Source organism: Morone saxatilis, unplaced genomic scaffold, assembly GCF_004916995.1.
Source record: "Morone saxatilis isolate NCDOM2014 unplaced genomic scaffold, NCSU_SB_2.0 Contig11, whole genome shotgun sequence".
In the NCBI taxonomy this organism is placed as follows: Eukaryota; Metazoa; Chordata; class Actinopteri; family Moronidae; genus Morone; species Morone saxatilis.
Genome location: NW_023339663.1, coordinates 25,720,479 through 25,735,375, shown reverse-complemented (window position 1 = coordinate 25,735,375; position 14,897 = coordinate 25,720,479). Strand labels below are relative to the sequence as shown.

General features: G+C 41.6%; 1 protein-coding gene across 1 annotated transcript in view; it reads left to right on the top strand.

Moving 5' to 3' along the window:
- Positions 1–14,897, top strand: part of LOC118343408 (T-cell immunomodulatory protein-like) — a 34,505-nt gene that overhangs the window by 11,847 nt on the left and 7,761 nt on the right. Inside the window, exons 3-5 of the mRNA XM_035682209.1 lie at positions 7,128–7,252; positions 13,923–14,005; positions 14,754–14,871. Of these exons, the coding sequence (XP_035538102.1) occupies positions 7,128–7,252; positions 13,923–14,005; positions 14,754–14,871 (326 nt within the window). The remainder of the gene's footprint in view (positions 1–7,127; positions 7,253–13,922; positions 14,006–14,753; positions 14,872–14,897) is intronic.

Below are 14,897 nucleotides of genomic sequence, written 5' to 3'. Positions count from 1 at the left end.
CTGTCCCTGTCTGTCTTTCTCTCTCTAATGTTTCTCACATTATATTTTTTTTCCCTTTTTGCCTTCTCATGCCCACGAGAGAGTAAAGTTTGTCCGCTTCAATATGAAGGGGAGAGTTTGTATCCAAAAATCCTAGTGAGACAAATGAGGAACAATAATGTCAGGACAATCAAAATCCATCTCACCAAACATGAAAAACCTTTTTTCCATTTTACCTAAACTGCTCTAGGTAAAATGGAATTAACATCTCCCAAATGCAGATTCAACACTGCTTCATACAAAACCATTAAATGTGCATATGCAGCATTGTGATTAAGTAATAGTCCAGTGATCTAGAAGAAACTACAAGAGTCATAGCATTGAAGATAAGCATTATGTAATTGTGTGTGAGTGAAACACATCGGCTATCAGGGTCCTGTGCTCATCCATGACTGAAAACATAACAACAACAACAACAACAACAGCCAATAAAAATGTAGTTTGCTGATTTGATTCATACTGATGATGACATAGACCTTCTCTTCACTGAAGTGGCTTTGAAAAGATTAACAAAACTGAAACATTTCTCTGCAAAGTATACAGAACAGGACAAAGATTATTCTAGCCATGGTTTCCAACATATTGCACTTTACATATTGTAGTGCACTCTCTTTAAATGCTGATTGCAGCACCTCAACTGCTGAAACCTTTGTTTCAAGCTCCAAGTTGGTGGTTTCAAAATATAATCTTTAATTGTGTGTCCCTAGAGAAAGGATTTGTTAAGCATGTGCATCACGGAAACCATTTGAGAAGTACACACTACATACCCTTTTCAGTGTTGTAAGGCTTTAGCCTTGTGTGTAGTGTAGTAGCCACTTTACACATTGTATTAACATTGGTGATATAGATGGAGGCTGATAATCAAGCTACCTTCAGACCCAGAAGAAATGTTTATTGTCTTGTTATGTTTTATCTGTGGTCCCAGTGTATCTGCATGTCTTCAATTCAGTTCCCTCAATAGGCTTTATAATGTATTAAAGAGTCTTACATTTTATTTACAGAAGTTGTAAATAGTTTCTCCTGCCTCCCATTGGCAGTAATGTTAGTTAGATAAAATAATATATATTAATAAGTAGTTGTAGGCCATATCGTTCCATAGTTTGGCCCACATGATTGTATGAACAGGTACTAAATTACTTTTTATATAGTATTAAAAGAATCTTAAAGTCTTAAAATAGAACTTGGTGAACCCTGCAGAAACCCTGAGTCCAGACAGCAATTCAAACTCATAATTGTATTTTAGAACACTAGAAATGTTTTTACTCCATGATGCATTTATAATCAGATGAGAAAAGTAGGTCTGCAGTTGCATTTTCAACTTCTCATTTCAGTTATAAACTCTTTGTAGTTTGTTTTCACTGCCATTTAAACAGTAAGTAACATACTGTATCTTTATCTTTAACCTTTTTACGTATATTTATATTTAATAGTACACTTTTCAGTAAAATGCATTAAGTTCTATCCAGTCGGCACTGTGAAAATCATTTGGGGCAATATGTTTGAAGGAGGAATTAGTTTTGGGATTTGACAGAAATAAATTAAATTATCTTGTCGTGAAGAGCAGCCTTTTCTACTTAATTCTGTGTATAATACTTTTCTTTCTTCCCCTTTTCTCTCCACGCAAATCGAGCTATAACCTTTAGAGGTGTGTGTCTGTGTGTCTCTGAGGTGTGTGTGTGGTCCTGAGTGTTTGTGTGTCTGTGTTACAATCTTAATATTATCTACTGAGCTTTGGAAACACTAGCTTGTTGAATGTAATGCGTGTTGTGTTTGGAACTTTGAATGCATGCAGACATTCATACACACACACACACCAAGGCCGACTGCTTGTGCTGCTTCGAATCCGCTTTGTCTTCTAAGAGTGGATTGTAGGCTGTCAGTCATGTGTACTGGGTGGAATTCCCTGCCAAGGCCTCCACTGGCTCTGCCATAAAGAGATGGGACAAAAACACACACTTTTTCACACACACACACATAAAACAGACACTCCGATACACCACTCTGCATAATACCCTTTGCCAACCTCCCCATGTAGTGAAATGGCTTTGCTCCAGCCGTGGCCACATTTCCTAGCCAGTCTACACACACAAACTCACACACACAGCACTCAGCAGACGCTAAGCCAGGCTCCCTGCCTGCAACGTAACCCTGCTTGATCCTCCATCAGACACACAGACACACACACACTCAGACCCACTCCACCCTACTGAGTGGCCGAGTGCAAGCCATCCACCTCTTGTCTACTGACAGAGAGCAGCAGTCTGTCAAAAACATCTAACCAAGACTGGCTTAAAGGTCCAATCCCCTCAAAAATCCTGTTCTGTCCAGGGCCATTGGCCGGGGTTCAGTTTGAAGAACTGAGGCAAGTGGACTGATTTAAAATGGCTTTCCCTGCTGGATCCATCTCAAAGTAACACTCCCGCTATTTCTTCTGCGAGACAGCCAGTGCCCTGTTAGTCTGGTTTTTGATTAGTGGATATCAAGAACAAGAAATGGCTTTATCAGCAATGCCACTTGATGGTGACAGAATACAAACTGGAGTAGGTAAATGGGATTGGGGGTATTTGTAGGTGACAGGGGTTGTTGCAGGGTTGGTCAGCACAAGCAGCAAAACTTAAAGCTCTCATCTGGCTGCTCCTGGTTGTTGGCCAGTAGGTTCAGTTCGTCAAATCCAGTAGCTGTCACCCTCACAACCCCACCCAACATTTGGAAACTCTCTACGAGTGTACAGAAAGCAGGACTGCCAGGAAGGCTTATGTTTTGGTTGTTTTATTTTTGTTTTACACCGGGATATAATGCCTGTTTTTGTTGCCCTAATTTCTCTGGACATCAGCCAGTTTCAACAAGTTTATCGCTGCATCATGTTTCTTCTTGTCTTTTTGTTTTGGGGTCACTGTCCATTTGTTTGTTGCGCCCCCAGTACCTATTGTTTTTTACATTGTGTTCCATCATGGTTTCTATGCATTTGCCTAATTTATTATTTACCTTATTTAATTTTTCGATTTGGGATTGATGATGAGTAGGATTTATATAGGCTTGTTCTATGTAAAGTCCTTTAAGGCCAACTAGTGATACAAGCCTTTATTTAAAAAAAAAAAAGCGTGACTTGATAAGAGCATCATAAAATGTTTTGACCTCCACAGTTTTCACCTAGGTTCAGTTATGTGGAGGTATGACAACTCCCTGTGTGGTTTTGTTCCTCAGTAATTAATTTATTCTGTCAGACTATGCATGACGATGGCCAGGATATGACTTTTATCATCTCCTGCAGATTCCCAGCAGAGGGATGTGTGTGTACAGTATAATAGAATACACACACTTTTATGTCATACGTGTGCAATGTTGTATATGACTTATTGTATCTGCAATTTAACAAGCTTTGTGTGTTCTCTGTGTGTCTATTGTTGCTGTTTTAGTTACATCAACTTCTTATTGTTCTATTAAGGCACTGTACTTTTAGTGTTAGTTGCAATATTTGTAGTACTATATTGATGTGTTTCTCTATATGTTATGTTTATGTCCTTGTGTTTTCATGAGAGCTATCACAGAATAGAATTTACTCTGTGTCTCTATTAGGATGAAAACACAACTCACACAACACTATTTTATTATGTGTTTGTCTCTGGGGGCACATGAATGCTGGTTACCAAATGTCATAGCAATCCGTTCCAGTAGTTGGGTTGGAGAAAAAATATTTCCTAAACAACTACCAATTTAAACCTTATGTTAATACTACCGCAAAAGTCAATTTTGCTGCAGTCCATCCATTAGTTCCTGAGATAAGTCAGTCTGGACCAAAGTGGTAGACAGACTTACCGACTCTACCATCTCTAGAGCCGTGCTGTTAGCATGGATAAAGAGCGACGGTAATTGTCAATTACATGTCATTTCATCTTCCTCCTGTTTCAGTGAATTTACTAGATTATCGTTAAAATCATGAAGAAAATCTTACACAGCAGAACACAGCTTTCCACTTTACCAATCTGGTACATTTGTTCTACTCTCGCACACACACAGACACACTCACACACACCTGCACCTCTCAGTAAATGTCAGACACACCAGGATTCATCTTCGATGCCTGTTGGCTTTGTACTACCCTGAACAAGTCAATGTCCATGAAACGCTGCCCTGCTTTTCCTGGAAACGGCCAGTATTTCTGCCTCTCTCCCACTTTTGCTACATGCGGTGGGCGATTAGAGGCAATTATACTGCCTCTTCACAACACCCCAACCCAGCGCTAAAAAGCTAGATAGAATACGTAGAGTGATAGCGAGGGAAAGAGAGAGATGAAGAGACGACAGATGAAAAGGTTTCTCTGGTAGAAGGTGGCAAAAGTCGATGGGTCCATTCAGCATTCAGACCGACTGGAGCCAAAGCACGTACGTTACACACCATGGACGGGCTTTTATTACATAAAATAGCCACCACTGGTTTTACTTCAGTTCATTTCTCACCTTCACCCACTTGCTGATTAATTTTTACCCCTACATGTGATTTTCCCAAGGTAATCTGCCAGCTTTAGGTGTGCAGTATGAAAGAGCATTAAAAAAAAGAGAGCGATTGAGCTGCGGTGAGCTGGACTGGCCTGACCCAGGTTTGGCTGAGGTGACCGAAAATGAACTGGACAAATTTTTTTTTACTGAACTCAGGTTAGGCATGGATTTAAAAAAATAAAGAGAGAAGCAAAGCTGTTGTGCTCCTCTCCGCCTGCAATACGCAGTCCATCCACATTAGTTCTGATCACTGGCTGCCTCGAGGCTTCTCTCTCTTCCATCCCTCTCTCTCTCTCCTTCCCTCTCTTTGTTTACCACGTAGAGGTTGATTTATGTCGGCTGCATTTGGCAGAGTTGGGTGGCGTGGGCGAGATACAGCAGCTGAAGGGGAGAGAGAGAGGAGACGAGCAGGAGGGAGGAAAAGAAGGGGACGCAAAAATGAGTAAGGCCAAATCAGAGTGATGTATCACGGAAGAGGAGAGAGAAATGAGCATAGAAGAGGACACAAGAGACTAAGGGTTGGATGAGAATAGTAAGTAAGGAGGGAGAGATTTGAGGATGGAGATGGAGGAGGAGGAGGGAGGCTGTGCGAAGAGACAGAGAGAGGTGTTGGAGTGGCCTCCGGTGTCTCACTCTGATTTGTATCTTTTATGATGCTTCTTCATGTCAGAACACAAGGTCTCATGCTGCAGTCCCTCTGGCTCGATCGCTCCTGTGTTTCTTCCTCATCCTCCTCATTATGTTTACTTGTACATTTTAGTCTTATTCCCAGGACACACAGCCTAACCTACCTGTGTGTGATGGCTACCTCACTGAACTGCTGTGGCTCGCACACGTGGTGTCCAGACAGACTGCGCTGCTGCCAACACTATCCTTCTACACTGAGTTTGCCTTTGATAAATACAATACAATCAAAGCCTGGTTAACAAATGAATGGATTCTGTCTATAGAAATGCTACAGGGCTTTTAATTTGAAACAAATACAGGAGCTGTAGAGTTTGAAAAAAAAAAGTTATTTGCTGATATCCGCCAACAGCATGTTCCATGGAGTCATTACTGACAGACGGTCAGGATAGGTCAGTTTAGAGTTGATTACATTACATTACGTAAAACTTAAATGATTCCTTTGGGAAAGTAGGGCCGTTGCAGCTACAGTATCATAGATTACTAAAGCAAATAAGTTCACAACTAATGTGCAATCAGTGTAGGAAGAGAAGGACCCAAATGCAGAAGCCACCTACTTTCTGGAGTCCTCTTGCAGGATGCGTTCCACACATGCTCAGACGCAATATGTAGCTTGTTGTAGTGTGGTAGCCTGGGCAGTCACAACAAATTGGAGGTACGCGGAAAAGCAGAAAGTCTAATCCCGACTTGATGCAGTTCAATGATTTAATGACACAAAATGGAGGTACAACGGCTTATGGGACAGTGAGAGAGGCAAGGGCTTAAACCAGAAAGCAGTTCAACATAAAAAAATAAATCCAAAAAACGGGCCAGGCAAGAATCCCAAGTCCAATAAACCATAAGCAAGAAGTCAAACGGCATGGCAGGCAGGCAGAAACTAGTCTAAGAATTCAGGTCAGAAAATGCAAGAACAAGAGCACTGGTAACTTGCATGGCAATCTGGCAAAGAACAAAGGAAGTACACTGGTATATGTGGCAAGTGGCTGGAATGAGTTGCAGGTGAGGAGTGGGCATGGTAGGCCAGGTAACTGCAGGACTGATAATAAGTGGGAATCGGTTCGTCCAAGGGTATCTGGTGGAAAGGCGATATGAGAGAGTGACTAGGGTCATATACATTCAGGGCTGAAGGATAACATTTATATAATGCCCATTATGTCGTACCCAAGAGAAGTATAAATTCAGAATAATTAAGTACCATTTTTGTGTTGTTCCTTTTTTAAATTTAATTTGTGTACCTGTGGACCACCAGTGATTAACAGGAGGCTATGGCAGGGCTGGCTTTCTCAGTGTGTTGACAGCGACAAACAAGGAGAGCAAAAAACCCAGTCAGCCAGAAGTAGATAAAAATTCTGACCTCACACAAACCAAAGTGTCTTCAAAGACATTAAAATAATCCTTTGTGTGCCAAAGTGCAATACAAAAACAAATGTATTTTATAATTGTTCTGAAACAAGACTAATTGTCTTCAGCCAGGCTCTGTGAGGCTGTACTTAGGCACAGTGGTGCTTCGAGTTAAATTGTAACACTTGCATGCTAACATGGATGATGAAAAGTTAGTACATTTGTGTGTGAGTGGAACATGAATGTATGAACCAAATTTCATGGCAGTCCATCCGTTACTTGTCAAAGCATTTAACTAAAAACCACAAATCTCAAAAAAAGTCAAGGAACGGATTAGTCATTGGGATACATCATCTGGGGACCATGAATGTACAACATATTGTGCCAATCCATTTTAAATGTTGAGGTATTTCATCAAAGGAAAAAATGTGTCTTGAAAACAAAACATTGGGGCGAAAATACCCTTTGAGATAAGGCTCATTAGTTATCCTGGTGTTGTGTGTTGAGAAAAAAACATCCTTTTTTATGACATTGAAAATGATCTTTTCTCTCCCTCCCTTCCTGCAGCCGGTCAGTTGAGTCAGTCGGCTCACTTCTCCCTCCAGCTGCCCTACACTGTGCTGGGCCTCGGACGCAGTGCCAACTTCCTTGACCACCTATTCGTCGGCATCCCCCGGAAGCCTGGAGAGACGGTAGGGAAATATGAGAGGGTTATATTAGCTGGACACTACACAACACTCCTGTAGAAATGGCCACAGTCTGTATGGTCTCACAGAATGTTTGAGGGAGATACATGTATAGAGGCATGTTGGAGAGCTACAGCGGACAGAAGGAAGGACATCTGTGTGCTGAACAACCAAAGATATAAAAAAAAAACTTTAACAATCTGGATCTTAGAACATGCATAACACTTGAACGTAACAGTGTGTGGCATGTGTGACTTGAGACATTTAATGTCTATGCAGTAAGTCTAGGAAAAAAAGTGAGTGAGAGAAGAACAGAAATAGCCTCTGGATCACAACGTTAAGAACCAGAAAACTTTCCAAGAAAAATATCAAAAATAGTTGTTTTTCTCCTACTACTCTGGCTTTATTTCATGGGCTGAATGCAACGCATTTCTTGTGAGGAATTGTTTGAAAGGTATTTTGTGAAGATTCAGAAGATGTATTTCCCTCCGCGTATGTTCTTATCAAACTAGAAATGCTAAACAGAGACAGCAGTGTGTCCCTGATCTTGCTAAAACCTTTTAATAGTTGGTTGAGGTTGTTTTTTCTTATTCAAGCAGCAGTTACTGCAACAAAATACACCGATCAGCCATTAAACATTATGGCACTGACTGGTGAGTGAATAACACTGGTTATACTGGTTATCATGGCAGCCTGTCAGTGGTGTGGGATATATCAGGCAGCAAGTGGAACATTTTTGTCTTCAAGCTGATGAGTTAGAAGCAGAGAAAAATTACCACTGGGTCAGTCATCCCAAACCTGCAGCTCTTGTGGGTGGTTTTTTTTTTCCGGTCTGCATGTTGGGTCAGTACCTTTCAAAAGGGGGTCCAAGGAAGGAAAGCGGTGAACCTGGAGACATGGGGGCTTTTGTGGGTCCATTGGGTGCAAGGTGGGGAGTGAAGGCTGGCCCGTGTGGTCTGGGATCCAACAGACGAGCGTACTGTAGCTCAAACTGCTGAAACAGTTAAGTGTTGGTTCTGATAGAAGCTGTCGAGTAACCAAGTGCAGTCATGAAACAGTTCATGCTGGTTCTGATAGAAAGCTGTCAGAACACACAGTGCATCACAGTCTGTTGGTATGGGGCTGCAAAACATTCTGACCACCAGGGAGCCCAGGTGCTCATAATGTTATGGCTGATCAGTGTATGTGATAATATGTCTTCAAAATGTAGTAAATGTTTTAGGTTATTTATTGTTTTCACTAATGATTGATCAAGATGTATTAGCTAAACACAAAAAAACAATTAAGACCTACACAGTGCTAATCAGTTCTTCATTATCTTCAATTTTCTGCTGAAACTCTTGGGTTTGCTTATGCATTTATGGATCCTGTTAATTCTCTGAAACAGAGGCAAGTAGTCATTTCTTTTTGTTGCAGGATTTTTAGTTTCATTTACTTGAATTCTCACAATAAGACTTTTAATAAACTAAATCCTGCTCGGTTAGGATAAGTTATGTCTTTTCTATGTTTTGATAGCAGTTACTTTTGAAGAATTTTGCAGCCCTCGTCGCTAGAAAAAGTCAAATTTTGGCAGGATACATTTGATGGCACACTGAGGCAGGATTGAGCAGTAAAATGGAGGTGAAAAGTTTTTTGGCCCATCTGGTGATTAAAGAGAAGAGATGTTGGGAGTTAAAATATCTAACACACAGTTGCTTTATGGCAAAAACATTTCACATCCCGCTTATAATGTACTGTATGTTATATGGATGATTGATGACATCCCCCCCACCCCCCCACGTCTTTACTTTGAGCTTCAAACACATCTTTGTTCAACAACCCCAGACAGTAGAGGAAGTAGGGATGACTATACAGCCCATGTGTGCCTCCTGTCATACTACAAGCCAGTGTTATATTAATATTGTAAATAATTGATCGGGTTTATGTTTTTAATCTATTCGTCAGCCACATTTCTACACTGCACTACTTCAAATGTCAAGGCTCTTCAGTTCAGCTCTCTCACTATCTCCGCATTCATCTCCATCTCCGTTTTCTCTCTCTCTCACATTGCACTTGTCACACTGAATATTAGGCACGACAGGGCCCTTTTTTTTCCCCTCCGTGTGGTACCAAGATCTTCGTCAGGCAACTGATTTGAATTGTAGATGGGTTGGTCCGCGACTCAGAAGCTGTAGTGCACCAAGAACATTCATCTCAAACAAGCTGCTTTGTTGTCCCCTTTCTGCACACTCCTTTTCCTATGCAAAGAAATGTGATCTTTTTACGCCCATTCCTTCTACAAAGTGAATTAATGAATGCCTAAAGATGCGGCCCATTATGCAGTCAGTTTTATTTTTACCCAGAGGGACTACAAAAGGGAATAACTCCATCAAATCTACCTATAATGAGGAGGAGGAGGAGGTTTAGAAATCCTGACCGCTGCACCACCCTGCTCAGTCGGCAGGTTTGGATCTTTCTGTTTGTCAACTCCCTTTATCTCTCTCTCTCATTTTTATTTCCTTTCTCTCAGTCTTTATATTTGTCCTGCTTCCATTTTCTCACTGTCTCCCCTGCTGTGCCCTTTACAATTTTCTCCTCACAATGAGAGTTTCTGCCTGCTGTTTCACAGGAGAGGTTTTGTAAAATCTACTTGGATATCTTCCATCTTCTGTCCAATCATTCCCCTCTTTTATTCACCCCATCCCCATCTTTTCTTTTGAGTCTCTCTCCTCCTGTTCACTTATCTTCCACCCAGGGGATTCCCTTTGCTGCTCAAAGTGGTTTGCTTCACTAATCAGTCCCCTACTTGTCACTCTCACTCTCTCTCTCTGTCTCCCTCACCCTCTCCCTTGCTCTCTCATAGTGTGCCAGTTTCCCTGGCTTTGAACCAGAGTGTCTCTCTTTCTCTCTGAAGACTTGGGAACACTTTTCTCTTCCAAACAGCCAGATCGGATCTGCTCCCAGGCAGCAGTAGTGGAGGCTGACTCGTCTCCAGCTCTGCTCCCCCGCCAGTTGCCGCCCCATCGGCAGCGCTTTCCAAGAGCTAAGCGACAATGGCTGGCGGCGAGAATGTGCTCGTTATGTAAAAAGCAATGCCGTCGTTGCACGCTTATTCAAAATAGCTGGGAGATGTGGTTCCTCTCAATTGATGAAGAAACAGAGAGTCACAGTTAAAGAGCAATGGCACTCCCGGAGTCTGCCAAATGTAGAACTGAAAATGTTCCTCACAGCTACAAGCATGATTACACCTTTTAAATCATTAATATATCTCTTAACCCCCAGTGAGCCTGAGCACAACCTTGATGCCTGAGCATCTAGAGGCTAAATCAGGGCACAAGGCCAAACTGGACTCACAAAAAGGTGAAAAAGAAAGCCAACAGAAACTGATTATGATGCTGGCTTTTCCAGAAATCAAAGCACTGCTGCATGCAGAGAGGTTAAATACAGTCTGTGTCAGTCAGATGTCAGCATTAGATGCTGAGCCTTAAGCGGCAAAGAAGCTAAAAATGAAACTTGAACTTACAAAGTCAAACCGCTGTCAAACACAATGCTGCAAGGAAATGTATTTAAACTGTCTGATTAACTCTGTGTCGTAACAGTGACCACCTGCCCAAATCCTCTGACAACTTTTAACTTGAAGTGGACAGATGAAAGAGGGATGTGATGTAAACAAAGCAACATACAACCCAAAGGACGTGAAAACCATTATTTATGTGACAGGGTTGACCAGTGCAGGGGAGGGTGAAGGGTTCAACTCAACTCTCAGGTCCAGCAGCTGATTCTTGATGTTGTTTTTTTTGTTGTTTTTTTTTATAACTTTATTTTGCAGTTTTTCATTAATAAACATACAACTTATAGACATGGACATAAATAAAAAGAAAATACAAAAAACAATACAGAAAAAGTCAACAGGAATTGGGTGAAATTAACATTTTGAGCAAGTTATAAGTAGTTGTAACTATTCAATACAACTGGTGTTAAGGTATATCATTGAAAGGGAAATCTTCTACGAATTCTTATAAAGGGACTCCAGGCAGAGTGAATTTTTGCAGGATTTCATATCTGTATCTCAGTCTGAAAGCCCGTTTGGTCTGGATCGATGACTGTTGAAATTATAGTGTCTATACGGTGCTAATATTATTTGTGAGAATTTTGTAAGTCACAGTTTATAAAAGGCTTTTTGGGCGGTATGAGCGCATAGTAAAGGGTCTTTGTGTTTTGAGGAGCATCTGAATTATGACTGAGTCAATGGTTTTGTGGCAATATTATGTTGTTCAAAAATGTCCTGATACACTGGCTAGAGTATTTCGGTGCTGAGTTTATAGCAAATTCACTTATATATCTCAATTGAAACACCATCAGGGTCCCCCCAGCCCTTACTGCTTCTGCATATTGATTTCAATTGCTCTTGCGGGTTGTACTTATTGTCACGCTTCCGAGACTGTAGATCTCTCCCCTATGCCCTAACACTCATGTAAAACTTTTGTTCTCTGGGGTTATCGTTGGAATGGTCAGGCCCCCTGATCAGAAATGTAGTGAATTTATCCTAACGGAGTCATTCCTTTGGTGGCTCCGAGCGCTATAAGAGGGGTCATTATAAGAATTGTTTTAAAGCTGCATCCATTGTATTGTTTATTGATGGGTTTAGTGGTCTTTTACTTCCCCGCCCCAAAAGCTGCAGTTCGATTTCAGGAATAGTGCTTACAGCTGCGGACTGTCGAATTTGGTGGGCTAAAAGCTTTCCAGCCTTCCCCCCTTTGATGTTGTTTTTAAGTGTTGTACCTTCTTTATACTAACCTCAGCTGCATGCTCCGCTTATATTTAAAGGCCCCCGCACACTCACATAGGTGTCTCTGGCAAATCAGGTGGTAGTTGGCTGGAGCCTCGTTTGGAATTACGTGATGTGACCAAACTCTAGGAAGTAAAATTGCATAAGGTTAACGGACTGCATTTATGCAGCGCTTTCATCTAAAGTGCTGTACAGTGATAATTGTCCCACCATAACAGGTGCAACATAACATAACAGGAGACCGAGGGGGCTGTCAGTCAAACACAGTCTGTGCACGCCCATACAGTCTCAGGCAGCATAAGTGAAAACACCTGCGTGGGTCAGCATTGGGTGTGTAGGGCCTTTAAAGTGAAAGCATGGAAAATAACTATATCCATAAAAACTGCTTCTCCATGATTATCCACTTCTGCACTGTCATCACTGTGGTTTTTATTAGTGCAGGACAATAATACAGTCAGTAGGCAATTTGAGGAGGGATGCCATTCCTCTTGTTAGCAAAATGACCAAAATTCAACCCCCTTGTTAACCTGCCCCCCCATCCATCTCTTTGAAATGAAGCTAGAGGTCGACGTCTGCTGAAATACCTTTTTTCTGTTAATCATGATGATCTGATCACTCGTTTTTTCCCTTGACACTGGCCCAGGCGTTTTTGTGTATTTATAAATTCCATGGCGCTGTCCGTGGTGCTGAAGTGGCAGATGGATTTGTGATTGCACCTTTTTCTCTCACTCCCACCCTTCTGTCAGTTTCATCTTGTAACAATGATATAATGTAGGTTATATGCTGTATTGTAGCCTATATACCCTTTAGAGTAGTGTCACCTTCATGATCAAAGTGACCAAAAAGATCTTCACTCACAGATGAGTATCATAGAGACACACTACTGCCTGTAGTATTCCTATAATATTTCTGTGATCATTCAGTAGCGTCTGTGCTGCTGAAAATATTCCCCAGACCAAGGCCTTCTCTGCAAAAAGTGGAGACATGACTACAGATATAGGTTTTTTTCTACAGGGTTAGGGTTTGTTAGGTTTTTTTAGAATGAATAAATCACTGACTGAATACGGTATAACATTAACATTACAGACTAAACGGAGAAGACAAGTGAAAGACAAGAAACCAATACTTTTTTCAATACAAAACCTTGTTGCATGAGTTTGTGTTAAAGAGCTTCCTGTTCTTTTATCTGGAATTTTACATTTCTCTTCACTTTGCCTTACCCAATATGATCTAGCCACTAGATCTAGTCGTCTTTCACTTCTTATAACCTGTTCCTTCAGATGTGATGTTGTGTGATGGTTCCTTTTTTTGTTCACTATATTCTCTGGTCACATGAAATCACTGTGACAGGATGAGAGCGGAGCACATATATTTCATCAAGACAGAGACTGAGATTATGACTTGTTCTGCATTGGCTGAACTCACACATACAGATACACACACACACACACACACACATGCACACAGAGGCTAGGAAATAGTCTTCCGACCGCTCAAAGCGCTTGTACACTACATGCCACATTCACACCAAAGACAGCATTTGGGGTTTAGTATCTTGCTCAAGGACCCTTTAACATGAGGGGATCGAACCACCAACCTTCTGATTAGTGCACAACTCGCTCTACCTCCTGAGCCACAGCCGCCCCAAGTGTGTGTTGCTCCCCACAGCCGAGAGTCATTTATTTCAAGTAGCAGGTTGTCTGTGTCTTAAATGCACAGCTAAAAATAGTCACTCCACAGTAGCTAAGGAAAAGCATGGGACCCCATTATTGTGCCCCAGAGGGCGTAACATACATATTCTGAGTGTGTGTCTGTGTGTATCTATATGGAAATCTTGCATATATTGTTGCCACAATGTATTACCATATATGTGCATACATACTTGATGTGTTTTCTGCATCTTTCCAGGACATAAGGAAGCAGGAGTGGACGGCCATCATTCCCAACTCTCAGCTCATCGTCATCCCCTTCCCACACAATAAGCCCCGCAGGTACATGAACACAATATATAATACAGTATAGATTCATCGTAAGTGCTCGCTTTCCTTGTTCACAGCAGTGTCATTTGCTGGGTGACCCGTTGACGCTTGTTGCCATGGATACAATTCAACGCTTTAACAGCCTCATCTGATGCCACTTAACAACATATTCAAGTTAATGTTACCTCAGCTCAATACAGATAGTATCCAGCCACGCTGCAGGATGTCTTCTCATGTTATCATGATGTTGTTCGCATGAAGCTCAAACCCCAGGAGGAGCCACAGATGGCTATATATAACATACACACACATACACCCTCCTCCACATAGCCACATAACACTTGTGTTCTCACCAGGCTTGCCAGACATGCCAGTACACACACACACACACACACACACCTACATACACACCATGGCCGATATGAGATCTAACCAGAAAAACAAACACAGGTGCCTGGGTATTCTTCTCACATACAATCTAAACTAACAGACTGCGAGATGGTAAATGGTAAGTGGTTGGATTGCTGGAAATGCATAAAAGTTCTTAGAAACCAGAAACAGAGCAGTGCTTCATTCCGTTCAGCAGGGACGAGAAAGCGTTTATTTTAACTTAATTAGGACACGGTCTCTGCTAATGTCTACCATTTGCTAATTACATTGTTTTTCTGTCAGTTAAAACTATGATGAAACGTAAAACAGCATATGGCAAGTCTTCAGTCTCTCTCTCTCTCTCTCTCTCTCTCTCCCTCTCTCTCTTTAGTTGGAGCGCTAAGTTGTACCTGACTCCTAGCAATAGCGTGTTGCTGACGGCCATCGCGCTGATCGGAGTGTGCGTCTTCATCCTCGTCATTATTGGGATCCTCCACTGGCAAGAGAAGGTCAGGATACACACACACACACACAC